Below are 26,706 nucleotides of genomic sequence, written 5' to 3' on the forward strand. Positions count from 1 at the left end.
ATTAGAGCTGTCAGGCCGAGCACTCCCAGGCTGGAACCATCAGCTCCTCAGTTGCTTGGGTGACCTCAGCCCGTCCGCTCGGACCAGGAACGGGGCTTCAGGAGCAGGACTGCACGTGACTGTGGCAGGAAAGACACTGTTGCAGGCACAGCTGGTGGCACTTAGGGTGACAAAGGCCGGGGGGATGCAGGGAGCTCAGTGACGGTGTTCCCAGGGCCAGCCAGGCACGGCGGGTGCGGAGGGGCGGGTCTGCAGTGGGGCCGGGCAGAGTGGCTGCCCCCTCCCTGGGCTGTGGGTCGGGGGCGAAGGTGTCTGTGAGGAGGAGTGTGTTGAGGCGCGGGCAGCGGGGTGGGCACGGGCAGGGCTCATGTGTGTCTCCCCGTGGGTGAGAGACGCGTGCGGGTGCAGGATGAGGCGTTTGCACCCTCGTGGGTGCCGGGGGTGCGCGGGTTGAGGCAACGCCCCTGCCCTCCTGCCCTGCCAGGCCTCGGGTGGGCTTCGTGTGTCTGACTAAACATCCCCGCGTGCCCTGCGGCGACACCACCGGGCACTCACCGGGCTGCTGGGCCCGGCGGGCTGCGGGCAGGGCCGGGGTGGGGGCCGGGTCGGGACTGGGATCGGGGTCGGGACTGGGATCGTGCTCGGGGTCGCCGCAAGGTGGGCGGGGGGCGTGGCCTCATCTGAAGGGGCGCGACCTCCTCCGAGGGGGCGTGTCTGCCCGCGGTGGGCGTGGCCGCTATCGGGGTGTCCCCCGGCGGGGGCGTGGCCGAGGCTCTCGGGGGGCGTGTCCAGTAGTAAAGGAGGCGTGTCCCGCGTTGCCCGGGGTGATGCGCGGATGCGGCCAGAGCCCGTGACGTCACCGATGTGTGGGCGGGGCCTCTCCCCCCTCCCCATTCATCCCCCCCGCGCGCTCGGAGCGTCCCGCCCTCTCTGCTCCAATCAGCGCCCGGGGGGGCGTGGCCGCCGGGCGCCTCCAGCCAATGGGGCGGCGGCGGCGGCCCCGGGGCTACAATGGGGGGCGCCCGGGGCGCACGTGGGGCCGCGGCGGGGCCGGGCGGGGGTCGCGGCCCGGGCCGGGAGGGTGGCCGGCCGGGTTGGGGCCGGGGGCTCCGCTCCTCTCCATCCCGTCCCGCCCCGCCGCTGCCCCGCGCGGCGCGGGGGCACTCCCTCCCCGCCCTCCCCCGCCCCTCCGGGCCCTCCCCTGTGTCACGGCGGCGCCCGCATTCGGGAACGGGCACGGCGGAGGGAGGGAAGGAGGGAGCGAGCGAGCGAAGGAGCGCACGAACGAGCGAGCAGCCGCTCCAGCATGTGGCCCGCCCGCGCCGTGGCGGCAGCGCGGCGGCGGCGGCGGCGGCGGGCAGGTGCGCGGCCGCTGAAGCGGAGCGGGGGGGCGTAGGGGCGGGAGCCCGCCCGCCGCCGCCCTCGCCGGCGCTGTCAGGTGCGTGCCGCCCGCCAGCATGGCTCCGCCGCAACGCCGGACCTAGCGCCGGGCCGCCCGCGGGAGGCTGCGCCCGCCGCGCCGAGGGCTCCCCCCGCCAGCTCCGTCCCGCTTCTCGCCCGCCCAGGTGCCCCGGAGTGCGCCGGTGCCCGGCCGAGGATGCCGCCCGCCGCCGCTCGCCCCGGTTCATCTGTTGCTGCCTGAGCCAGCCCGATGGATGCGGCCGCCCCCGCGCCCTGCCCGCCCGCAGCCGCCCCGCTGGCCGCCGAGCCGGGAACCGCTCCGGAGCTCCGCGGCTGGTAAAAACCGAACCAAAACCAAATCCGAACCAAAAAACACCCCTCCGCTTCGGCCGGGGTTGGAGAGGCGGCCGAGGACCATGCAGCGCGTCCCCCGGCTCGGCGCTCCCGGCACAGCCGCCTCCTAGAGCCGCCGGACCCGGGGCTCCCCGCGCCAGGACCGAGCGGCACCTCCTTCCCCTCTCCCCTCCAGCCGGGCAAGGAGCCCGCCCTCGCACTCCTCTCCCTCTCGAGATTTTGGGTTTTTTGTTGTGTGTTTATTTTTTTTTTTTTGGGTGGAAACCGCCCGTAACTCCGGGAGGGCTGTGGGGGGACGGCGGGGAGGGGACCATGGAAGAAAAGCTCCAGGCGCATCAGGTGGAGATCGACCCGGATTTCGAGCCGCAGAGCCGGCCCCGCTCCTGCACTTGGCCTCTCCCCCACCCCGACTTGGCGGCGGAGGAGGAGGATGGGGGCGCGGGGGGACCCCCGGCGCTGGCGGCCGGCGGGGACGGAGCCGAGAACGCGGTGGCCCCGGTGGAGCGCAGAGTCGCCGCCGCGCCCCCGCCGCCCCCCGGCGCGGATGTGGGGCAGCTCCGCAAGGCCAAGACCTCCCGGCGCAACGCCTGGGGCAACCTCTCCTACGCCGACCTCATCACCAAAGCCATCGAGAGCTCGCCGGAGAAGCGCCTCACCCTCTCGCAGATCTACGACTGGATGGTGCGATACGTCCCCTACTTTAAGGATAAAGGAGACAGCAACAGCTCCGCCGGCTGGAAGGTACCTCACCCCCTGACCCCAACCCCAGTGCAACTTTGCCCCCTCTCCCGAAGGTGTGCCGGAGCTTGGAGGCTTCTCCTGGGGCAGCCGGAGCTTGGTTCTGGTTGGGCGGTTTGGGGGATCCCCGCTGTCCTCACGGCTGGGGAGATAAGGGCTCGGACAAGTTTTGGGGAGAGCTGGTGCCTCGTGGTGTTGCGTGTTGGAAGCGGGGTGAGCTTGTCCCCGTGTCGCCCGCCGGGCTCGGGCTGAGCGCCGGAGCGGAGCCACCGCTCTCCCGGGGGTCGGGGATGGCGACAGGCGGCGGGGTCGTGGCCGGCTCTCCCAGGTATCCAAGCACCGGGGTGCGGTGAATGACAACCCCACGTCACAGCTCTGCTGTCCCTGCCGTGCCAGGTCCCCGCGTGCTGGTGGCGTGCCCGGGAGCACAGCCGGAGGGAGGGCTGTCCCCAAACAGGTGTCTCCAGGCTGGCTTGTACCCAGTGCGTCCCCCCTGTCTCAGCCCCCGCCTTCCCCGGGGCCGCGTCCCCCTCCCGGGGGGGCCGTGCAGGCAGCACACGGTCCCCGCAGCTCCAAGCTGGCATTCCCCGGCTCCGATCCCGGCTGGCACTGTGGGCTCGTTAGGATTCCCTGGCAGGGACAGTATTCCCGTTTCGCTCGGTGGGAGCTGGGGATCCCTGGCACGGGGAGCGCTGGGTCTGGGGGTCACCCCGGCCCCTGTCCCTCCGGCTGGCGCTGCGCTGGGAAGGGGGAAGAGATCGGCTGTGTCCAGATGGTGTCAGTAAAAAGGAGTCGGTTTCTCTTAAGTCCTCCCCTAAGCCCTGTCACCTCCAGTGTGATTAGTGTGTGACGAGGCTCCGGGGGCTCTCACACCAGCCTGCGGCCCTGGCACGCGAGTCCTGGGTCCAGACCCGGCCCACCTTGGGGGGTCCTTCCTGGGTGCAAATGGGGCTCTTTTGGGACAGGAAGGCTGGAATCTGTGGCACCTGTATCCAGGCTGTGGGGGCTGGTGCTATGTGGAGGCTGGGCACCCACTCGTGGTGGGTGGGCAGAGGGCAGCCGGTGCCCCTCAGTGTGGAGACTGACCAGGGAATGGTGTCGGGGCTGTGGAGGTGGCAGGAGGTGGTGGTTGTGTGGTGCCTCTCAAACCTCCACCCAGGGAGAGACCTGCACAGCCCTGGACATGTGCTGACAGAGAAGGGACTCACACCTGGTGGGGACAGCAGGGGACATGCACTGGTGGGATCTGGAGATGTGTCGGGGAGGTGTGTCAAGGCTCTGGACTGGGGGCTGGGATGAGGAGCAAAGGGTTTCCCAGGCAGCCACATGTGTCAGTGGGGGCTTTGTGGTGCATGATGTGCAAGGGGAGGGCAGGCTCAGGGTCCAGCTGCAAATCCAGGGGCATTTGGAGGGGCTGCTTGCTCAGGTGGGCTCACCTGTGTGCACCCTGTGATGGGATGCTCTCCCCTTTCCTGGCTCATCTCGGGTCAGAGCATCTGCCAGGGCTCTGCCTGGGCTGTGGGCAGGTGGCTCTGCTGCCAGGACTGCAGTGGTGTGGGCTGGTTCCCTCACAGAAGCCTCCCTTGACCCCACAATGGCACTGGGATTTGAACCCCCCAGCTGGGCTGAGGACTGCCCAGAGAAGAATCCTTCCTCCATTCTGGGCTGTCCAGAGCAGGGTGCCCTGGAGCCTCTCCTGGTGCTGCAGGTGCTCAGTCCTCAACTGGGGATGGTGGTGTGAGGGCTGACAATAGCCTGGAGTGAGAAGCAGAGGCCCCCTTTGTGCAGTTGTTTCATCAGACACCAGCATGTCAGGGGTTAAACACCTTCTGACAGTCCCATATCACTCCTGGCTGTCCCCTGCCCCAAACCCCCTCGGTGTCCCTTCCTCTGTGTGCCCAGGGAGCACCCAGAGTGCTGGGTGGTTGGTTCTGTGGTAGTGGCACTGGTGGCTGTTCAAAGAAGCCCTGGAGATGCCGTGTCCCTCCGGCCCCAGGCCTGGGAGAAGCGTGGCAGGGCCACAGCGGTTCATCTCCCAGCACGGCAGAGTCACAGCGAGGTCTCAGCTGCTTCTGCAATGAGCTGCTCCCAGCCCCCTGTGCTGGGGAGAGCAGGATGGTGGAGGTCTGGGGGCCTGGCACAGGCCCAGCATCCCCCCAGGCACTGGCTGTGCTGCTGCTCTGGCAGGACTGAATCATGGAACGGTTTGGGTTGGAAGGGACCTCACAGTTCATCCAGTTCCACCCCCCTGCCATGGGCAGGGACACCTTCCACTAGACCGGGTTCCCCAGAGCCCCATCCAACCTGGCCTTGGACACTTCAAAACTCTCTGCCCTGCTCTGGCACTGGGAGGACCTTCATGGCCAGACCCTTTCCTGCATCCAGCTGGCAGTGGGGATGCTGAACTCACAGCTGGCCATGGTGTCCCATGTGTCCCTCAGGAGTGTGTGCCCCAGGCTGGCTGTTGTCTCTCAGATGGGCTGGATGATGACTCGGGTGTGTTTTGGGGTCCGGCCTCTCCACCAGGCTGTGCTTTGCATGACATGGTTTCATAGAATCATAGACTCATGGAATGGTTTGGGTTGGAAGGGACCTTAAAGACCATCTGGTTCCACCCTCTGCCACGGGCAGGGACACCTTCCACTATCCCAAGTTGCTCCAAGCCCTGTCTAACACTTCCAGGGATCGGTCAGCTCCATCACTCATGGTGAACTCATGAAACAGTCACCCAAACACCCTGGCTGTGCCCAGTGCCGGGACCAGGACCCAGCTGGGTTTAATGGGGAGCATGGGGGGTGCTCTGGCTGCTGCCCCACCGGGATGTGGGTCCCCCTGTGCCCCCTGTGATCCAGGGGCTGAGCCGGCGTGTCAGGCTCGTGCACCGGGAGCTGCCGCTGCTGCTTCCCCATGCAGGGCAGCGGGTGCCTGCTGACTGACAGTTCTGCTTAATTAGGGAGTTGTTATTTTATCAATTCCAAAGCGCTTGAAGTTTTCTGCTCCAGCTCACGCTTCCCTCTTGTTAATGGGAAACCAACACCCTCCGTCAGAAAGGCAGCGGCACTGATGCATTTTAAAGGGTTCTGCTTGCTCCGGTTTGACATCCAAAATATAACAATCAAGCCATCAGCTGGTGGATGCCTGTTTGATGCGGCTCTGACAGTGCTGAAAACCTTAATTTCCCAGCCCTCCCTCCTCCTCCTCCTTTCTCTTGCCGGGTCGGCTGAGCGGCGGCTGTGCCTGGCACGGGGGGCCGGGGCTGCCAGGGAGTGCTGTGTGCTCGGGCCTGGGGGCTGCCACGCAGAGACACCCCCACCAAGTGCCACCGTCCTCTTGCAGGGCACGATGGAAATGAATTAGGGAGAAAAAGGTGTGCAAATGGTGTTTGGGTGAGAGCATGGCCCAGGTACCCGTTGCTGCTCAAGGGTTTGGGGACCAGGGTGCTTCCCCTCCCTGCTGCACATGGGGACCCCTGAGCTGTGGCCATGGGGGCAGAGCCTGTCTGGGCAACCCCAGGGCATCCTCCAGGGGAGCAGCTCCTGACTCTGTGGCTCTGTCACTGGTGCCACCCCCTGCCCCAGCCCCGGCCCTTGCCCTCTTGGATGGGGACAGTGCCTCTGGAGCCTTGCCCAGTGCAGCTGGAGAGGCTCCAACCCAGCACCTGGACCGATGGGGATGACTTTCCCCTCGTGGAGGGCAGTCAGGGTGCCAACGAGGGCACGGGTGCTGCCGTGGGGGTGGCACAGGGGTGAAGGGGGGACTCACAGGGGGATGGGGTGACCCGTCTCGAGGGGTGACCTGTCTGAGGGGTGACCCGTCTGAGGGTGACCCGTCTCTGGGGGTGCACAGCTCCTGTCTGTGCTGGGATTAGCCCTGTGGGTGCCCCCCAGCTCAGCGGGCTCTGCGGGGGCACGGCCCTGGCTGAGTGGGGGCTGCCCGGTCGGGGCTCCCGTTGGGGCGGTTTGGCTCAGCTCAGCTCAGTCACGTATCCCATCCTCTCCATATATGGAGATTTTTCCAGCGGCACGGAGAGCCTGATGCTCCCCGGAGAGCTGCCCAGGGCCGGGAGCAGAGGGGCCGGGAGAGCCCGGTCATCCCAGGGACCACCCAGGGCCGGGGAGAGCTGCGGCTCCTTCACCTCGGGGACCCCCTTCATCCCCAGCAGCTCCTGGCTCAGCTGCCCTGGCTCTCTGGTCCCTACAGGTGCAACACCCCTGGGATCCCCTCCTGTGAGGGGACCCCTTGACCCTTTCCTGCAGCACAGGCTGGGTCCCCCTGGGTGCTGGGCTGAGGTCCCTGACCCTTCAGCACCCCAGGGATGGAACAGGGGTCTCCTGCCTGTCCCTGGCTTCTCACAGGGATGGGGGAGCCCACGGGCATCCCCCTGAGCTGCCCTGATGTGCTGCAGTGCTGCCGGCGGCGTGGCCAGGAGGAATCCCCTTTCCTCCTTCCCACCTCATTTTTCTCTCTCCTTTCAGGGGTTTTCATCTTCTAATTTTTCCCCCCCTCTCTCCCTTCTTCTGGAATCACTTCTCATGCAGCGCTAACTGCTGAAGTAACACAAACCTGCTAAATGGTCCAGCTTTATGATAGCATAAAAATGATACTACAGCAGCGAGTGGGGCTTTATTAAACCCCAGGGAAAGGCTCCAAATGAACAGCTTGCTCTGCTCTTAGCTTCCCTCCCTGCTCTCCCCCTTTATTTTTAATAACCGCTGGAATATAAACTACAGTTAAGATCCTGTGGACTAGAAGAGCGCTCACAGCCCGGCGTTCTCTCCATCCATCCCCCCCTAGATCCCTGTGTGCATCCCTCCCTCTGCTCCCCGGTGCTGGGATGAGAGGACCAGCATCCTGGCCTAGAAAATGAATTTTGTAATTAAAAAGCCTTGTAAATTTTTTTCTAGGGAGGCTGTTCTCCCAGTGGGTCAGGCCAGACATGTTGTGGGAGTGAGCTGGAGCTCCTTGGCCAGGCTTCCCATCCCAGTGGGACCCTCACTGGGAATGCTACTGGCAGTGGGAGGTCTCCTGGGCTTAGGGAATGTGGTTGGACACCGGTCAGCCCTGTGTCCTCACACGGGGACCCCACAGGAAGGGGATGAATCTCCCCTTCCCAGCACACCAAAGGGTTCTGGGCACGGTTGGACCCCGATCCCCAGGCTGCGTGTGGCCCATTCCAAGCCCCACATCCGTGCTCTTGGATGTTCCATGGGGATGCTCTGGAGCTGAGTCTGGGTCTCCCCTTGCCCTGCCACCCCACTGCACCCCGGCCCTGCCTGCGGGGAGGCAGCTGCCTACCCCTGACCCCCCGGTGGGGTCCCTGCTCCCCGCTCCCATTACTTTTAATTAGCCTGACACTTCCTGTCGGCTCCCACCGAAGGTGCCTGATTAGAGCCGAGGTGAAAGGCACTTTGGGTTATGGAAGGACACGGGAGGCTCGCCTGTCTGCCGCTCAGGCTCGTTTTGGACAGCATCTGTTCATTATTATGTGGTGCCTTGGCCGGGCGCCAGCCCAGGAGAACTGAAAGCCCCGGCACAAAGCTCGCTTTCAGCGCCGCGGGGACGGGGAGGAGGCACCCGACGCTGGGGGGCACACGGGGACCCCCAAAGCAGGCTGGTCCCTTCCCTCCCAGCAGGGATACTCCAGCGTCCTGGGGCAATCCTGAGCTGCTGCCTGCTATGGGTCTGTCTGGCTGTGGGGTGTCAGAGAATCAGAGAGTCACAGACTGGCTGGGGTTGGAAGGGACATTGAAGATAGTCTTGTTCCAAGCCCCTGCCACGGGCAGGGACACCTTCCACTAGCAGGTGTCCATTCTCCAGGACTGCTGCTGTCCTGTGGGCTGGGGGTGGAACAGCAGTGGGGGGCTGCCCCAGGGGTGGGCAGCAGGATGAGGTGATAGTGGTTTCTGTGTCCTGGTGCCTACTTTGTCAGCAAGGCACTCATCCTTCCCCTCCCCACCACTCCTGTGCCATCCCGTGCATCCCTCTGTGCCAGTCAGGGCTTGGCAGCAGGGAGGCTCTTGGGCTTTGCTGCTGGGTTGGTGGCACTTTGTGTGCACCCAGCCAGGGATGCAGCAGTGGTGCAGCCCAGCTTGCTGCTCCCCTGGGGCCAGGGGGGCAAGGAGGTTGCCCAGAAAGCCCTGGATACTGGCAGTGGGGTGGCTCTTCCCCGGATCCCCTGGTGCAGTCAGACCCCTGCCTGTGCCTGCCCACAGCGATGCTGCTGGGCACCACTACCTGTGCCCAGGTATCTCCATTGGCACGTGTTCCCTCGCCCTGCTGTGTGTGTGTCCGGGCTGTGCCAGGCTCCCCACACACACCAGCCCACGTCCTGCGCTTGGATCTGCATCGGGGGTGCAAGGGCAGGGTGGGAAGGACCCTCGGACACACCTCGGGCCAGCTCATACTGAGCACTGCACCCCTCTCCCGGGAGCGTGGGCTGGTGGCAGTGTCCCCCTGTCCTCGGGGACACCACATGACCTTGGGGACACAATGTGACCACGCTGCGGGTGGTGGGTGCTTTTGAAGACGTGCCGGTGGGTGGATGGGGTGGGAGTCCAAGCCAGGGGCGCTGAGCAGCCAACCTTGGATTTACTTGGGAAGGGGGAAAAGTTAAAAAAAAACCAACCCCAAAACCCCTGAAAAAAAAAAAAAAACAACACAGCAAAGGGATAAAAAAAAAAAAAAGGCAACACCACCACGGAGGAGAAGAAAGGCGAGGGTTGTTCTCAGCCGCCGCCGCCTGGCGCGGTGCCAGCCCGGGGACGCTCCGGAGCAGACATGCCAAGCTGTAATTGCAGACAGGCTCATTTCGGGAGACGAGACGGTTATTTTTAACTCGCGTTAAGGTAATGCACTGATCTCCTGCCTGTGGGTTCAAAAGTTCAACACCCCCACCCCGCCCCAAAACCCCCTTTGCTCGCCCCCGCCCTGCGCGGGCCCCCTGGCCGGGCTGTGGGTGTTCCCCCGGGAAGCGCATCCCGGTGCCCTCGGCCCCATTGCTGGGCAGCCCGGCACTGCCAACACCCTCGCCCTCCTCATGGCAGCCGTGGTGTCTCCTGGGAAGTCTGGCTCATCTCCTGTGGGACTGGGAGGAGGCTGCTGCCAGGCCAGCCCTGGGGGGTGGAGGAGTCGGGTGTCTGGGGGGCTGTGCCAGCCGAGGTCCCCGAGGAACGTGCTGGGGATGGTGCTGTGTGAGGGTGCCCGGTCCTGCTCGGAGCCCACTGGGAAAGCCTTGCACTGCTCTCAGTGGTGGCACTGCCCGCTCTCCAGGCCCCCCGAGCTCTTTCCAGTCACGGCCCCATGTGCTGGTGACTGCTGCCCTGGGGATCGCTGGCATCTCCTGCAGCAGCCGGGCTGGCAGGGCAGGGTGGGGGTGGCAGGACACGGGTTCCTCAGCCTTGCCAGGCGTCCCTGCAGGAGGGCTGAGCCTCTGGGCCACCTGCCTGTCTGGAGCAGCCCCCAAGCCTGATGCTTCCAGTGCCATTCCACTGCTCCATGCTGAGGATATATGGCCAGCTCAGCACTGGTTTTTGATTTAAATGATACTGCACAGTGCCAGGAGGGCCTGGGTGCCCTCGGCTCCTCCGGGAGCAGCTTTGCTACTGGGATAGGGTGTCATGTGGTGCCAAGCAGGAGAGGCTGGAGATGAGCCTGGCACCTGCTCCCCACCCCTCTGCCCAAACCATCCGAAGGGAAAGTGGAGCAGAAACGCCCCAAAACGTGTCAGGTTTGGACCTGCAATAGCTGTGATTAATCCTTTCCCTCCCCACCAGCCTCCCCCGGGATGCAGCAGCTGGGAGCCGGCGGGCAGGAGGCCCCGGGGTGCTCCCGAGCAGGAGCAGCGTGTCCGGCCCCCTGTCCCCAAACGCCCTCTCGCCCGGGTTCTGGCGTCAGCGCTTTGCCAGGCGGCCGGGAACTCCCCGCGTGGCTGAGATGGCTTTTGTGCTCGGGACCGGCAGCTGCAGGTGCTGCGCTGCCTCCGGGAGCGGCATTTCCCTCCCCGTGCACGGAGCTGCTCTCGGCAGCGGCGCTCGGCTTCGGGTTTGGGGGAGCCACGGGGAGCTGAGACCTTCTAACCGCGTTTTGTGCCTTTCGCTGCTCGCCAGGGCTCGTCTCTGACCCCGGGGGCAGCACAGCGACCGCCGGAGCCGATAACTCATGGAGAGGAGCCTGGCTGAGCCGGGGGGAACCGTGGGGCTGTTGTCCATAAGGAGCTCAGTGGGGATGGCACGGCAGGAGCTGTGGGGAGCCTGGCACGGCCTGACCCACGGGGAGCATAGCCGGGTTATTGCCAGACTGAGACCCTGGCCAAGCCGGGGGCGTTTCCCGGCCCAGCAGGGCAGCCCCGCGGAGGGGACGCGGCCATGTGCTTCGCTGTGCGCATCCAGAGGGTGGGAAGGGCTGCCTGGCATCCCCGCACAGGGATAGGGAACGGAGCGGGGGGTACTACTGGCTCCGTACTGGTATCTGTCGATGCTGGGGGGAGTGGGCACCGTGTCACGGCGTGACGAGGTTTGGAGCATCCCCGGAGCCTGCCCGGGCTCTTAGGTGTGTTTGGTAGCACGGGATTGGAAACACCCACCGTGATCTTTAAGGCTGGGAGAGACGAGCAGACCGGGATTGGGACTGTGCTTTGTACCACAGGACCGTGCTTTGAGCTCCTTTAGCAGCGGGTCCATCGGCTCCTTCCTGCTGTGGTTGCGGGGCACCGGGAGCCATCCCATCCTGCGGCACAGCCGGCTGGAGCTCTGACGCCTGCTGGGGCTGGGTGTCAGCAGGATGAAGGTGGGCAAATCCCCAGCTCTGCCCGGACACACACCCAGGTTCAGGTAGCCAGGACAGGGCCGTCCCCTCCTGCCCGCATCCTGCCTGCATCCTGCCTGCATCCTGCCCGGCCAGCAGCCGCCCTCACCTCCTGTCCCAGGTGGAACGTGTGTGGGGGATGCAGGGAAGGAATTCACAAGCTCGTCGAGCGACAGGCTCATAAATTTCAGCTTTTTTTTTCGAGACTGTCAAACCTATGCCTGTCCCAGGGATGTAAGACAGCATTTTATTGCCGCCTGCTTGATGGTTGTTCCCTTCTCCTCCGTGGCTGTGATTTATCTCTGCACTTTGCGCTGATTGGATTAGAAGTTTAAATGCTAAGGGTGCATAACAATATATTTTTCTTATTAATATTAAAAAATCATTATTGGATTTTTTATAGTTCTGTTTTGAATTGAATCCCCTTGCTTGATTTATTCTCTCTCCCAGAGTAGAATTTAATGCTAATAGGAACAATCATTGCTTTGTTTTGAATCTTTGACTGTTTGGAAAACTTTCCCTGCAAAGGGAAATTACAGCATTATTAAGAGTCCATTAAAAGAGGGTTTGCCCATTCCTGACTATTACCTGCGAGCTGGAGGGAAAACAAAAAAGCTGAGGCAAGGAGTCTCTTTCCCAGGGTTTGTGCTCCTTCCCTTCCCGAGGTGTAACTCAATTACGGTGCTGGTTGTTACAATCAGCTCTGTTCTGTCGCAGGGATTAACGGAGGGTCCCCTCGGGTCAGTGCTGGGTGCTGAAGGTGTGTGTGGCAGTGGAGTTCACAGGTGGAAGGCAGGAGCTGATGGGGGCTGGGGTCGGCTCCTCTTCCCCCTGGATTTCGTAATTTTCAGGCAAATACGGGAAGCAGGACGGCAGCCTGAAAAAAACTGATGTCTTTGGCAGTGTGGCCCCGGGGCTGTGGGCGCCAGACAGAGGGATGGAGGGCGCTGATTTCCTCCCTGTGACACCCTCCGTCCTGCTGTGGATTTTAAACCCTCTGCCTCTACATGGGGACCATCCGGTGCCCACCCAGCCCCGGGACCCACTGTCCTTGTGGTTGTGTCCACTGTGTCCCTTGTGTCCCTGTGTCCCTGTGTCCCTGTGTCCCTTGTGTCCCTGTGTCCTGGCAGCTGCTGGGTGGAACATGGGGCACAGCGCTGGGCAGAGCCCCGTGGGCAGCCCTGGGGAGCAGGGCCAGGCAGGTGGGACGGGGCAGGGGACGGGGACATGATGCCAGGCAGCTGGAGACGTGCCTGGGCTGCAGCAGGGAGCTGTGCCAGGCTTGGCAGGGCTGGCAGGGCAGCACAGCCTGCCTGGGAATGGCAGGGCAGGCCTGGGCACCACGGCCCTGGAGCACCGGGGGAGCCAAGGGTGGGGTGTGGGGTGTGGGGGGCATGGGTGGGAGCGGCAGGAATGTCGGCCCCGGGCACGCAGGAACCTCCCTGCAGTGCTGTGCTGTGCCAGGCCACCACCCTGCCCCCCAGAACCCGCACCTGGCACTCCTTGCTCTGCTCTCCAAAGCCTGCACCCCAAATCCTGCACCTCAAAGCCTGCACCTGGCACCCCACGCCTTGCACCCCACATTCTGCTTCCCAAAATCTGCACTCTGCACCCCGGAACTTGCATCCTGCACCCCTCATTGTGCTCCCCAAAGCCTGAACCCTGCAGCCCATGCCTTGCACCCCTTCCTCTGCTCCCCAAACCCTGCACTGTGCACCCCAGAACCTGCATCTCCACCCTTTTTACCCTGCATTGTGCCCCTAAAACTGTGCTCCCTGCACCCAACATCTCACACTCTGCACCCCAAAACTTGCACACTGTACTCTGCATCCTGCACCCCAAAACCTGCCCCCCAAAGCCTGCAGACTGCACCCCACCTGCCCAGACCCCCACCATCCTGCACCCACTCTCCCTGTGCACCCCATACCCTGAACCCACACACTGAGAAACCCCTCTGTGCCTGCCAGAACCCCTGTGCCCAGCACCCTCTGCCCTGAGCAGTGTCCAGAGTAAACTTGGAGTCTCTGCACCTTGGAGTCAGGATGGGGCACTGCCATCTGCCCACAGAGGGGATTCCCAGTTGGCCCAGTGCACTCTGAGCACTGGGATACCTGCTCTTGCTGGGACTCTGTGTCAATGCCCACGAGCCCCAGTGTGCTCAGCTCTGCCTCACTGTCACTGCAGGGAATCCCTGCCCCCCCTGGCCCCATGGCACAGCAGCACCAGCAGTTGGGATGGCACTCCAGGTGGGTCTGGGGGTGCAGTGCCGTTCCTTCCTGGATGGAATGGGGATCCCCAGTTTCCCAGCAGTGTGTCCTCAGGTGTCCTCCCACCTGCCAGGACCTCCTGGCTGAGGTTTCCTGCTGCCCATTCCAGGCCTGGCAGTGCTGGGATCCCGGCAGGATCCGCTCACCCCCTGTGCAGATTTTTTGGCTGAGCCTCTCTTGTTTTCCCTCCGTCCTGGAGCCTGAGCCAGCCAAGGAATGGGAGGCTCCTGCCAGTCCCCGTGTCAGTGGTGAGGTCAGAGGGCTTTGAGGTGGGGACCTGGTGTGGGGGAACACGGAGTTACCCCAGGGATGCACGGTGGGGTCAGGGCAGGTACCTCTGTGCCCATCCCTGAGGGGCAGGGACACCTCTCCATGCCCATGTGGGGCTCAGAGGGGCGACCCCACAGCTGGGGACTGTGGAGTGAGGTGGGGAGATGTTGGGTCCAGCGCTGTGGGAAGGCTGAGGGGCAGTGCTGGGAGGTTTGGGGTGTGGACTGTGCAGTGTGGGGTGCAGGGCTGGGAAGTGGGGGGAGTCCTGCAGCTGCCACAAAGCAGCAAGGGGAGACACAGGGTGGGCAGTGCTTGCAGGGGGGCCAGCCTGGCTCCCCAGAGCTCCCAGTTTAACCAGCAAGGTGCCCAGCTGCAAGGATCTGAGGCAGGGACCCCAGCCAAGACACTCAGCTGGCTCCTCAGCCGGGGACAGGATGCCTGGGGTCCCCTCCTGCCTCGCTGGGGCACCCCCATGGTGGCACAGCCCCAGGGAGACAGGACCAGCCATGGTCCTTGAGACCCTCCCTCCCTGCCCCCAGCCCTCCCCACAGCCCCAATCCTGCTCCTGCCTGTGGAAAGGGAGCAGAAGCGGGGGCTCCTGCAATTATCCTGAATAATTCATGGGAGCAGACTCCAGCAGAGCCTCGCCCTGCCCTGCCCCCGCCAGCCAACCCCCAGCACCGCCTGGCTCTGGGGGGGCCAGGAAAGGGGGGGCCGGGCTGGCCGGGACTGTGGGGTGGGACAGAGGGGGGAGGTCTGTCAGCTGTGATCTGCTGCCAGGATTGGGGTGATGTAGGCAGGGGATGGGGGAGCGGGACCATCACTGCCTCCACCCCGCGCCTTGTCACGGTGCTGGGGATGCTGGAGGGAGCTGGATCGGCACGTGGGTGGTTTTGCTGCCTGGCTCGGGACTCCCCGCCTTTTAGGGGAGGGTCTCTGCCCAAACTCACAGCCCCCCAGCCCCTCCAGCCGTTCCTGCAGAGCTGGATTTGCCCCAGGAGGGGTCAAGCCCCCATCCAGCTGGGAGGTGGCTGCGGGGCCGGGAGCAGCGAGGGGTTAAACGCGCTAAAGCCGGTGTGAAACTTTTGGCGGAGGAGCTGCAGGCAGAAAGTGCATTTGTAGCCGCAAGTGGCTGCCTTGAAGACGATCCAGATTTGTCTGGGAGCCGTCTGCTGCTAAAACCCTTTGATCCACTTACTTCTCCCCGGGGAGCTCCCTGCAGCTCTGGTGCTAATGCCCCCATGGCGACAGGGGCTGAGCTGCCAGACGGATGCAGGGGAGACCCCCTCCCGCTGCCAGGGAAGGGAGCAGCCGCAGGAAAACGAGGGGCGGCAAAAATAGGGGGGATACAGGAGCGATGCCACCGGCTTTCGTCCGTGGGGGGCAGGGGGCGGGAGTGGGTTTGGCTGTTCTTGGGCTGCCGGGAGGGATGGAAGGAGCATTGCCGGGTGATTGCCAAGATGCCAGGGCAGGGAGGGATGGTGGTGTGGTGGGGAGGGTTTGCACTGTCGGTGGGTGGAGGGGGGGTCCCTGCCCTGTGGCCGACTGCCCCAGTGCTCAGTGGGGGGATGTACCCTCGGCAGCCAGACCCACCCGTGATTTTGGGGTGGTGAGGGCTCAGATCGTGCCCCTCCTGCCTCCCCAGAGCAGGATGCAGCCTGCTGGGATGTGGAGGTCAGGGGGATGCTCCTGGGGACACGGTTCCCATTCATCCCCACCCCATCCAGCCCCACAGCCCGGGTTTTGGGGCAGGAGGACTGGGCTCGTGCCCAGCTGTGCTCAGGTAGTTGGGGGTTGTCCCTTTGTCTGTTTATACCCAGTCCTGTGCCAACCTCTTGTGCCCAGCCAGGGGCTGTGGGATAGCTCTTGGGGCTAGGGAAAGTTTGGGGTGTGGGGAGCTGGTTTCAAGTCAGTTGGGCAATGTTTGCTGGTGGGGAGTTTTTTCCACAAAGGAAGAGCAAATTTGGGTCAAGCAACTCAGATAATGAAATGGCTGAAAGGGGAAGGCAGGAGATGGACAGGCAGGAGGCAACTCCAGTGGGATAAATGAGATATTGGCTGTTTGGGATTATAGGGATTCCTTTGCTTTTGCCATAGGAAATGTTTAAAGACAGGGAAGCTGAAATCAGTTGCTGTACTGGACCTCAAATCACAGAATCACAGGCTGGTTTGGGTTGGAAGGGACCTTAAGGATCATCTCATTCCACCTGGCCAGGGACACCTTCCACTAGCCCAGGTTGCTCCAAGCCCTGTCCAACCTGGCCCTTGGACACTTCCAGGGATGGGGCAGCCACAGCTTCTCTGGGCAACCTGTGCCAGGGCCTCCCCACACTCACAGGGAAGGATTTCTTCCTAGCATGCAATTTAAACCTGCCCTCTGCCAGTTAAATGGAAAATTCCCATTTTGCAGTGGATTGAAGGATGTGTTCAGCTCTCCTGCGTGGGCAGCTCCGTGTCCTGCCCTGCCCAGATCCCATCGTGGATGGGTGTCACCCCTGGGGGGATGGGGGTCCCTGGGGGTCCTGGGAGGGCAGCAGTGCCGTGCAGGTGGGACAGCATCAGGTATGGGACTGGCACGGGGCTGAGCCTGGCAAAGGGGGACATCCATGTGGGCTGTGCCTCCTGAACTGCCACAGGCGAGTTGTGGGTGGACCTGTCAAGCACAGGCTGCCAGTCTGTGCCCGGAGCAGGATGGGGCTGTGGGCAGGAGGAGGGCGATGGCACAGGGAGCTGGTGCTCAGGAGGGTACACAGTGTTTTGGGATGGCGTTGCCTCTTCCCCTGCCAGCAGCCTGTGCCACCGCCAGCAGCACTGACCGCCCTCGCGGGGAGGGGAAAAGCCCTCGGGGCGCTGGTGGAGCCGCGGGAGAGGCCAGGGGACGGTCACCCCGGGGACAGCCGGGCTGGGGACGGTCACGGCGGGGTCCGGAGTGCTCCCGGAGGGGCGCAGGGGTGGGATGGAGGTGTGAAGGGAGGCGAGCGGGGAGCGAACAAAAGCCGCATTGAGTGACAGAGCGCGGCCGCCAGCGGAGCAGGAGCCCGGCCAGGAAAAACAGGGCCTGGAGCGGGGAGCACATCGTGTCCCTGGCTGGGGCCGCCGGGGCTCGGTACATTCTGTAGCGGAGGAAGCTGGCGCGGGACGGGCTGGCTCGGCTGCCGCGGCACAGCTGACCCGGGGGACAGGCACGGGGGGCTCCCCCGGCACTGCCCCGACCCCGCACTCGGGGTAACCGGGGTCCCGAGCCCCCCGGACCCCGCTCCCAGCCCCCGGGGGGGGTCGGGGGCTCCCCGGTTGTGGGTCAGCGCTGGGGGGAGGCGGGGGGCGGGATGCAGACAGCGAGCGGGCGCCGTGCCCAGGAATTCGAGGATGGTTTGCAGGCTGCGCTGCCCGGGCAGCAGCGGCTAATTCAATTAGGGCTCCGTGTCACGAAGCCGGGAGGCCGGCGGCGTGTGGGGGCGGGCGGGGGCCCCACGGGGAGCGGGGGGTGACCGTCGGAAGGGCTGCCAGAATCCCTGGGGAATCAGCGGGGTGGGGGTGTCCCGTCCCCATCACCTCTGCGGGGAGACCCCTGGGCAGCGGGGCTGTACCCAGGCTGGTGCCCCCAGCCCGGGCACCCCATGGAGCTGCTGGAGGTGTCACCCCCGGGCACTGGGACCCCTCCGGATGGCCTTCCAGAGGGCAGGAGTCGGGGGCAGCTGCTTTCTTATGGTGAAGTGTGACTTCCCATCGCTTCCACACCTCCTCCCTGTGCCTTGTCATCCTCTGTCCCTCTCCCCTGCTGCAATCCCCGTTCCCTCACCCCCCAGGAACACCCTAAAGGGAATGTCCAGGAGGGTCTGTGGATGGGTTCAAACCCCCGGGTCCAGGCTCAGGGCATTGTCTCCTGCAGTCCAGAGCTGGTTTGTTCTGGTGCTCTGGGCACTGGTTCCTTCTGCCCCTTTTTGGACGTTTTTTGACACCCTCTCCCTCCAGGTGCCTTTTTTTGGTAGTTACATTTCCAAGTGTCTGATTGCTCCAGCTGTCAGACAAGTCCCTGCTGGCAGCCTGGACCTGGGGAGGGTCCTTGGGCCACGGGATGGCTGATCCCACTGCCCAAGGCATCACTGCTGGTTTGTGGGGGGCAAGGTTCCTGGGGCTATGGCTCCAGAGAGACCCATCAGCAGTAAAAACCAGTCCCGAGGATGCTGCAGGGCCTGGCTTGGAGCACCTCGGCTGTCTCCTCTCTGCAGGAGGGCAGTGACCCCATCTCAGGGGCCGAGGGGCCCCGAGGGGCTGTGCAGAGTGGGGTGGATCCAGCCCCTCCTCCAGCTCCCCGGGACCGGCTGCTCCGGCGGCTCTGGCTGATGTAATTCCTGCCATTACAGGTAAAACTGCTCCACCTCGAGTGGCAAACTCCCCCGAGAGAGGCAGGAGGGGGTTGTTGTGTTCCTGTTGCTTTGCAGCAGCCTGCAGGGATCCCTCTGCCTCCCCAGGGTGGCTGCCTCCTCCTCCTCCCCCTCCTCCTCGGGCTGCCTGTGCCGGCTGAGTCCTTCCCGGAGCTGTGCCTGGGGGGGCAGAGGCTGCACCACGTGTTCCCCCCCGGCCCCGTTGTGGCTCCCCTGGCTCTTTGTTACTCCTGGCCCTGCTGGTTTTCTGCCTGGTCTGGCAGCATCCCTGCATCCTGCTGCCTGCCCGTTGGAAGGATCCCTGCCTTCCGCCACCTGCCCGTGCCTGCAGCCACTGTGTGTGCAGCTGCAGCCCGGGGACCGCTGCAGTGGCTTGGCTGGGGCTTTCCTGCCTCCCCGTGTGCCCAAACAGTGCTTGGAGAGGGGAACACCCCGACTGGGGTAATGGGGCATCCCCGGGGGTAAAGTTTGGGGCACTGGGGAAAATCTTGGGGTGTCCCTGGTGCTTCTGAGTCCTTGGAGGGAAGAGCAGTGACTGTGATTGAGCCAAAGATGTGCAAAGCTCCCCCTCTCTGGGGTGGGCTCGCTGCCCACCCCCTCACCATGGGCTGATGGTGGGGGGCTGCGGGCAGGGGAACTGCCTGGGCATTGTTTTGGGCAGACCCAGTGTGGGGGAGCAGGGAGCAGGGTGCTCAACCACAGCCAGGGCACAGCAGCTCCTCTCTCCCTGCTCCACAGCCCAGCAGAGCAGCCCTGGAGGGGTGACAATGTCCCCAGGGGGCAAGTCCCCTCCGTCTCATCTCACCAGGGGATGGCAACGTGAGGGCCAACCTCACTGCCCCTGGGGCATGTGCCACAGGGCAGGAACCCCCTTTGGGTGGCAGGCAGATGAAGATGAAGCCGGGGTGCACTGCCAGCCCCCCACCCCAGCACCCACCTTACCTGCAGGATGTCGCCTGCTGTTTCCCTGGCAACGGCGATGGCATCCTGCACACCTCGGGCAGAGTTTCCCTGCATCCCCTGCGATGTCATCCCTGTTTCCCGGGTAACCCAGCATCCGGGAGCTCTGGCAGGCAGGTAGTGGGGGTCCCCAGCCCACCCCCTGCCTCCTGCTGTGCCCAGCCAGTCGCTGCCTGACGGCACCAGGGGAAAGGCTATGCTGGTGTGGGGGCTCGTGGTGGCCTTGGGTGGTGGGGACAGGCTGACAGGTCCCAGGGATGCTCTTTCCAAGGCAGGGATGGGAAGGTGAGGCACATGGCCCAGCAGGTTTGGGGGAGCAGGCAGCCCTGGCTGTCACCATGGAGCCCAGCCCGTGCTCTGCTCACTGCAGGGGCCTCGTGGGTCTGCCTGGTGTCGGAGCAATGGGCAGCTCAGGGGTGGGAGGAGAAGCAGGGCTTGGGGACACAGTGCCCACCCTGTGTCCTACCCAGGCCCTGCACAAAGGGCTGGGGACTGTGTCTGGGATTGTGGGCAGTCGGTGTTCCCCGGGGAAGAATAGCCAAGGGATGTTGGGAAGTGTCCAGGACACTTCTCCTGGTCACCTTTGAGGCGTTAACCTCTGGGAGGGCACTGGTGAGGTGTGTTGAGCATCCCAGTCTGGATGCTGGTGCTGGGCTGTTTGGCTCCAGGTGATGCCCTTCATGCCATGAACCTGTCCAGGGGTGAAACACTGGGCAGGAAGTGTCCCCTCCATGCTCTGTGAACAGCTTTGCTGCTCGTCCCCAACAGCTCTGCTCCATCCCATCCCAGATGTCAAATCCCCCCAGCTCCCAGTGCTCATCTCCAGGAGACCAGATACCCCTTAAGCCCCGTGGCAGGAGGGTGCAGTGCTGGATCCCATGGCAGGGGAGGTCGGGACCCCCAGCTTGCTGGCTGGGAGCCCCCTGAGATGGTGGCAGTTCCAGGTGCTTTCTCCACCAGTGCCTGGGAATTCCCCTGCTGAGGCAGCTCAGCCCTGCCCAGGGAATGGGTTTGGGTGAAATCGGAGCCTGCGATGGCGGTGGCCGGGATTTCCCCTGGATCCCGTGTGCTGGGCAGGAGCTGAGCACAGCCAGGGCTCCTCTGGGGCGTTTTTGGGCAGCCACAGCCTTGCTGGCAGCCAGCCCCTGTCCAGTGGGGCTGTGCCCACAGGGAGCAGCCTCATGTGTGTGAGCAGTGTGGGGTGAGCCCAGGGGTCCGTGGGGTGACAGGAGGGGTCTGTGACTGCCCCGTGCCTTGCTCAGCTGTGGGAGTCACGGGCAGAGCTGTGCAGGACACCCAGTGACCCCAAAAGGGCTCAGGGGGTGCCTGGATGCTGCTGGGTGCTGGCAATGCCTGGAGAGTTCTGGCACAAGCAGGTGCTGGGGCACAGAGGGGGGTCTTCAAGCCCACCCTTGGGCAGGTGCTGAACGCGGGTCTCCCCTCCTCCCTCCTCCCTTCCCCCTCCTTCCCTCCTCCCTCCTCCTCCTCCTGTCTCCCTGTGCCATGAGTAAGCCCAGGCTGGCAGGACCCCAGCCCAGAGCTGTGGCGGGGGGGGGGCACCATGAGCAGGTGCAGAGCAAAAACTATTGCTGTGGGGGTCAGCTGGGTCACAGCACAGCCGGGAGGGGACAGCAGGGTGGTGTAAGGAGTGGTGTGGGCTGTGGTTGAAGGAGGGGGGATGAAGGATGGCCACAGGCTGTGCCCCTGAGTGTGTGATTGGGGCTGTGTGTGACACCCCACTGCAGGCTGGGGACGTCCTGGGCAGGGCTGTGACCCACCCAGGCTGGCATAGGGCCTGGGGCTGTTGTTTCAACCCCCCTGGGAAAAGGGAGGGTTTTCTGTCTCTCCTCCCAGAGCAGCTTTGCCTTTGGCTCCTGCCCAGCATCCAGTGGGGGCCACCCCGGGGCACTGTGATGGTGCTCCCTGGGGCACAGCAGGGATGGATTCCCATCCCTCCTCGCCCCCAGGACCCTCTCCTGGGGGTGCCACCCTTGCTGTGAGTCCCTCACCCCACACACTGTGTCAGTGACCCCTGAGTGTCCTCCCTGGGGACAGGGCACCCCAAGGGTGCCATCACCCCCTCGGTGGGTGAGAGGGGTGGGTGTCTGGGGCGGCTGGGCCAGCCCAGGGGGTGCAGGATGGGGCTGTGGGACACAGCAGTGGCCACAGCAGGGTTGGCTCCTGCAGCACCTTGTGTCCCTTTGCCCCCTGCCTGTGTCAGTGGCAGTCTCGGGCTGGGGGGGACACTCAGCATCCCTCCTTCCCGCAGCCAACGGGGCTGGAGCTTCAGAGACATCCCTGGGGGGCTGTGCTGACCTTGCTCCACTTGTGTGACTTTGTCTGTGTGCTCGGGGGGCTCTGGGGTGGGGGTTTGACACGGGCTGCTGGCGGACAGGGGTCTGTCCTGCCCCTCCCCGATGTGTCTCTGTCTGTCCCAGCAGGGTCTGGGGGGAGGGGGAGCAGCCCTGGGCACACACACTGAGACTTTTCAGCTGCCTGAGTGACACCAAATGCTCGTTGGGCTCAGCCCTGCTGGGAGAGCCCCGGGGTCTGTGTGGGTGTGGGGCAGCCGAGCCCCCCTGCCTGTGGGACCCTGAGGGCAGGGCTGCCTTCCAGGGGCTGCTTTGGGGGTGCCTGATGTCCCTCGGGTCCCCGTGACAGAGGGTACCACACTTGGGGGCATCTCAGCTGTGATGGCACCTTCAGGCTGACATTCCACCTTCTCTTGTGGGGCTGTGGCACGTGGAACGGACCCTTTGCAGGGACATCACTGGGAGGCCACTTCCCACAGCCTTTCTGGCCATGGTGACACCTGTGACAGCTGTGCCCAGGACAGGGGGCTCAGTACCCTCCATCTCCTTTGTGCAAGGGCAAGAAGTGAAGGTGGAAGTGTGAAAAAAGGGAGTTGTCTGGGCTTTTGGTAGAATCATGGAATGGTTTGGGTTGGAAGGGATCTCAAACACATCCAGTGCCACCCCCTGCCATGGGCAGGGACACCTTCCACCAGCCCAGGTTGCTCCAAGCCCCGTCCATCCTGGCCTTGGACACTTCCAGGGCTGGGGCACTTCCAGGGATGATCTGGAGGGTTTCAGTGTGTGCATTGGCTGGAAAGTGCTCCTTATTTTTGGATATGTTTTTAAAATAGTGCTTCTTGCCACATTTCTGCGCAGTAGGTCCCCACAGTGAAGATTTTCTCTCTCCCTCAAAGGCATCAACTGAACCTTCCCCTGCCCCACCCTGGGGGCCTGAAACCTGCAAACTGGCACAAATATTTGTTCTCTTGAGCAACCATGATTTACTTTTTTTTGTTTGGAATAAAACTGTTCCATGAAAAATCTCTTGGCCAAGAGCATTTGGTGGCAGGGATGTCCCTGCTGTCCTGGCCATCCCCATCCCCCTCAGAGCTGAGAGCCCTTGGTTCTCCCAAGCCTTTGCCATCTGTGCTTGCTGGTGTCAAGATGAAACCTCTTGCAGGAAGGAATCCTTCCCTGTGAGGGTGGGCAGGCCCTGGCACAGGTTGCCCAGAGAAGCTGTGGCTGCCCCATCCCTGGAAGTGTCCAAGGCCAGGTTGGAGCAACCTGGGCTGGTGGAAGGTGTCCCTGCCCATGGCAGGGGGTGGAGCTGGATGAGCTTCCAAGTTCCTTCCAATCCCAGACCAGTGTGTGATTCTGGGATTCTATCTGAGAAGCAAAAGGCCCCTTTGCATGCACAGCCAAACCGGTTTGCAGAGCAGGGGCAGCCTGTCCCTGCTCTGGCAGCCAGCAGGGCTGAGGGCAGTCCTGGTGGGACACAGCGTGTCAGGCAGGGTCTGGCTTTGCTCCATGGCTCCTTGAAAGCCCTGTAGCTGGATATGGAGGACACAGCACGGAGGGGCTCCTGTGGGGCTGCTCCCCAGGGTGACACGGGCCGTGGGGCGGGCGGGGAAGCCCCGGAGCAGAGCGAGCCCTCGGGGAACGCGAGTGCCCCGGCCATGGCTCCCTGCCCAGCTCTCCACGCTCTGCTGGGAACAGTCCAGCTCTGATGCAGCCTCAGGCTGAAAATCAGGACAGCCTGGATGGAACAGACAGGGGGAGGATGGGGCTGGACTCAATCCCCGCAGGGTCTGGGGTTCCTGCTGCTGCTGCTCGGGGTGTGGCTGCGGGTGCTCAGTGCACTGGGACAGCACAGGGGCACAAGGGTGACACATGGCTGGGACCAACGTCCCTCCCAGGTGGCCAAGTGACCCAGAGATGGTGTTTCGTGGCACTCCACAGGACAGTCACCCCCAAGGGTGTCTCAGCATTGCTGTGTGATGCAGGATGGTGCAGGCTGAGTCCTGCTGCTTCCCTCATCTTCCTGCAGGTCTTGAGGAGGAGGCGGGCGGGTTCTCTCCTGGGAACAGCCAGCTCCTCTGCCTGGGGGCTTTGAACCCCCCGTGGGGGCTCAGCATCCTGCTTGGGGCACCTCCTGCATCCCTGGTGGGTGCTGGGTGTCCCTGGGTGCTCGGCATGATTTGATGTGCCCTTGCCAGGGATCCAGAGCAGCTCTGGGTTCACTCAGCGTGGGCACAGACAGGGCTGCCTGGTGGCACTGGGGCACTTGCTGTCCCCAGCCAGCCTCAGCCCCAGTGCCAGCAGCAGGGGGGGCAGCCAGCAGGGAGATAAGGTGGCACCCAAGGAAAAGGGAGTGTGGCTGCTTTAATGATTTGGCTGCAGTGAGAACTTGGTGTGGAGGAAATTGAACCCAGGGGAAAAAATGCTGTAATTTCATGCAAAAATTACATGGCAGCTCCGGGTGATTTACTGCAGCTATTTTGGTGGGCAGCTCTGGGGTGTCATTAGAGCATTACAGGATAAGTGGCTGCTGGTGGAGAGGGTCTTCCCAAGGCATCTCACCGGGTCTCACATGTTGGAGAGGCATCCAGGTGGGCTGGGGGTGGGTTTTGCCCCCAAAGGACAAGGTTGTGGGGGGGTTGATGTCTCTCAGCTGGATGAAGGCACCTCGCAGAGCCTAACCAGCTGTACTGGCACTCTGTGGCTTGGCAGCACCCTTGGAGAGGCTCCAGGTCCCATCCAGCACTGGGGTGGCTCTGGGGGGATGGCACCCCATGTGTGGGTCCCTTGGGGAAGGGAGTGCTGAGCTCAGCCTGGCTGGGGAGCAGAGCTGGGGGGTTTGTTAGCACATGGCTGCAGACTTGGGTGCTGGGGCTGGCTGGAGCTCCTGCTGCAAAGGGTGGAGGGTCAGATTCCAAACTATTTATCCCCACTTGCGCAGCACCCCCTGCCCCACAGCCCACCGTCAGCCCCCCAGAGGGGTTCTGTGTGCCCACAGCTGCACCCCTGGGGCTCCTGCCCGCCTGCAGGGAGCGAGGAAAGGCTGGGCTCTCCCAGAACGCCCCCCACTCCCACGGGGGGCCCCCAGCTCCCCAGCCCTGCCCGTGTCCCTGGAGGGCAGTGTGTGCCTGCTCGTTATCCACAGCCCTGCTCTCATCTAATGAGCCCCTCAGGGAGCGCGTGGGGCAGCACGGGGGGTGCTGGGGGACTCATGGAGATGTGGCTCTGCACGTGGGGTGCAGAGGGATTAAATGCCTTCCCCACTGCCCCCAGGCTCCTCCTCTGCCCCTGCCACCCCTTCAGGGACAGACAGGCCCAGCTGGGGGGGCAGCGTGGTCCCCTTTGTGTGGTGGGGCAGGACAGGGCTTGGGACAGACACTGTGGGGTGATGGGACCTCTCCCCTCCAGCTGCACTGGAACCAGCTCTGCTGGCCCCTCCTGTCCCGAGCCAGCTTGGGCAGGGCCATGACTGGAGGAGGGAGTGTCACAGGACCCCAGCAGAGTCAGGAGAAACCCAAGGGGTACCTTAGTGCAGGCTGTGGGAGCTGGATTGACCATGCAGGTGTCCTCCCAGCACTTGTCCTGATGCTGTTCTCATCCATCCATCCATCCATCCATCCATGGGCTGTGGGGACCCAGAGCTCAAGGAGCATTTGGACAACACTCTCAGGCACATGGTGGGATTTTTGGGGGAATCCTGTGCAGGATCAGGACCTGATGATCCTTGAGAGTCCCTTCCAGCTCAAGACATGCTGTGGTTCTATGACCCGTCCCCTGAGCCACCTCCTGGAACCCAGTGTGCACCCCACTGACCAGAGTGGGACATAGACACTGGTGCTATGTCTGTCCCCTCTGGACGGCAGGGAAAAGCCATTCCACAGGGATGGGCACTGCAGATGCTCCCTGGGCTCTCAGCAAGGCATGTGGGGAGGGGGACAATGCAGCACCCACCAGGGGCAGGGAGGGTGCTCCTGGTTTTGAAGGGGATGTGGAGTGGTGGCGGCTGGCTAAAATAAAGCAGCTGCCATGGCAACAGCAACAGTCCCAGGGCTGGGAGAGGGATGTTGGACCATGCCTGCCACCCCTGCCTCACTGGCACTCCCGTTCCAGCCTGGGCATGAGGAGTGTCCTGCTGTGCCTGATCTCCCCCTGCCCGCTCCCTCCTGGCCAGGAGGAGTGCAGGGGGTCTCACCCCTCTGTGCAGCCCTAAGGCCTGAGCCAAGCACTTGGCACCCCCTGGGCTCTGTGCTGAGACAGGGTGTGGGGAGACTGCAGAGTGGGGGTGCCCCAATAGCCCTGGGCAAGGGCTGTGTTGGGCAGGGGTCTGCTGGGGGCTGTGGGGAGTGGTGGGTGGCTTGACTGGCATCAGTCATGTCTCCAGTGGGTTTGGGAACTGCTTGCAGAGCTCGTGGTCAGGAGGAGGGGGAGGGAGGGACTGAGGCCACTGTGGAACAACCTCTGGTGCCAAGAGCCCAGGGGCAGGGAGGGGCAGTGCTGTGCCAGGGTGTATGTGGGGGCTGCTCTGGGGGGCTGCACCGGGGGCTTCACCAGGGTTGGACCTGCTGTGAGCCACCCAGTGTGGTAGAACCGGGCCAGGACCAGCATGGGGCCAGGCAGGGGATGGGCATCACCCCAGGGACCCACCCAGTTCTGTAGCACATCTACTGGTCCTGAAACTTGCCCGGAGCCCAGGCAGCCCCAGCCAGGCTCTGTCTGGGTTTGGGGGTTGGGATGGGGCTGGAGAGTCCTGGCATAGCATCAGGGTCATGGTGATGGTTCCCAGCTGAACCTACTCCTCCAGGAGAGGTTGGCCTTGGACACACCATCACCCCACCCCGGGGAATGGCAGAAGGACGTGGGCAGGGGTGGCAGAGCCTGGCCCCACAGAGCAGGGTCCCAGCTGCATTCCTTCTCCTCCAGAGCGTGGGGCTTATCTGGAGCCCTCCTTTTGCCCCACATCTGTGGGGCAGGGCAAGGCCTGACCCCTGCCCAGTCCCGGAGGGGGGCTGACACGAGGGGTGGCACAGAGAGGGGCCAGGGGGGTGTTCGGGGAGGGGGCTGCAGCACGGGGACCCCGTAAGACGCAGCTGCCCCGGCGAGGCCCCGGGGGTGATTAGCGGTTCCTAATGAGCTGCGGCCGGGCTGGGAGCAGGGTTGGGGGGGCTCGGGGCGGGGATGCTCCACCGGCCCCGCCGCCTTGGGCTCCTCGCGTGTCAG

The 26,706-nt window shown here is 63.8% G+C and overlaps 1 protein-coding gene across 1 annotated transcript in view; it reads left to right on the forward strand.

The window, feature by feature from the left end:
• The first annotated feature begins 1,383 nt into the window (after positions 1-1,383).
• Positions 1,384-26,706, forward strand: part of FOXO6 (forkhead box O6) — a 31,709-nt gene continuing 6,386 nt past the window's right edge. The window contains exons 1-2 of the mRNA XM_050326202.1: positions 1,384-1,438; positions 1,566-2,496. Of these exons, the coding sequence (XP_050182159.1) occupies positions 2,068-2,496 (429 nt within the window). The 5' untranslated portion in view covers positions 1,384-1,438; positions 1,566-2,067. The remainder of the gene's footprint in view (positions 1,439-1,565; positions 2,497-26,706) is intronic.

Source organism: Myiozetetes cayanensis, unplaced genomic scaffold, assembly GCF_022539395.1.
Source record: "Myiozetetes cayanensis isolate MyiCay16 unplaced genomic scaffold, myiCay2020 scf31, whole genome shotgun sequence".
In the NCBI taxonomy this organism is placed as follows: Eukaryota; Metazoa; Chordata; class Aves; order Passeriformes; family Tyrannidae; genus Myiozetetes; species Myiozetetes cayanensis.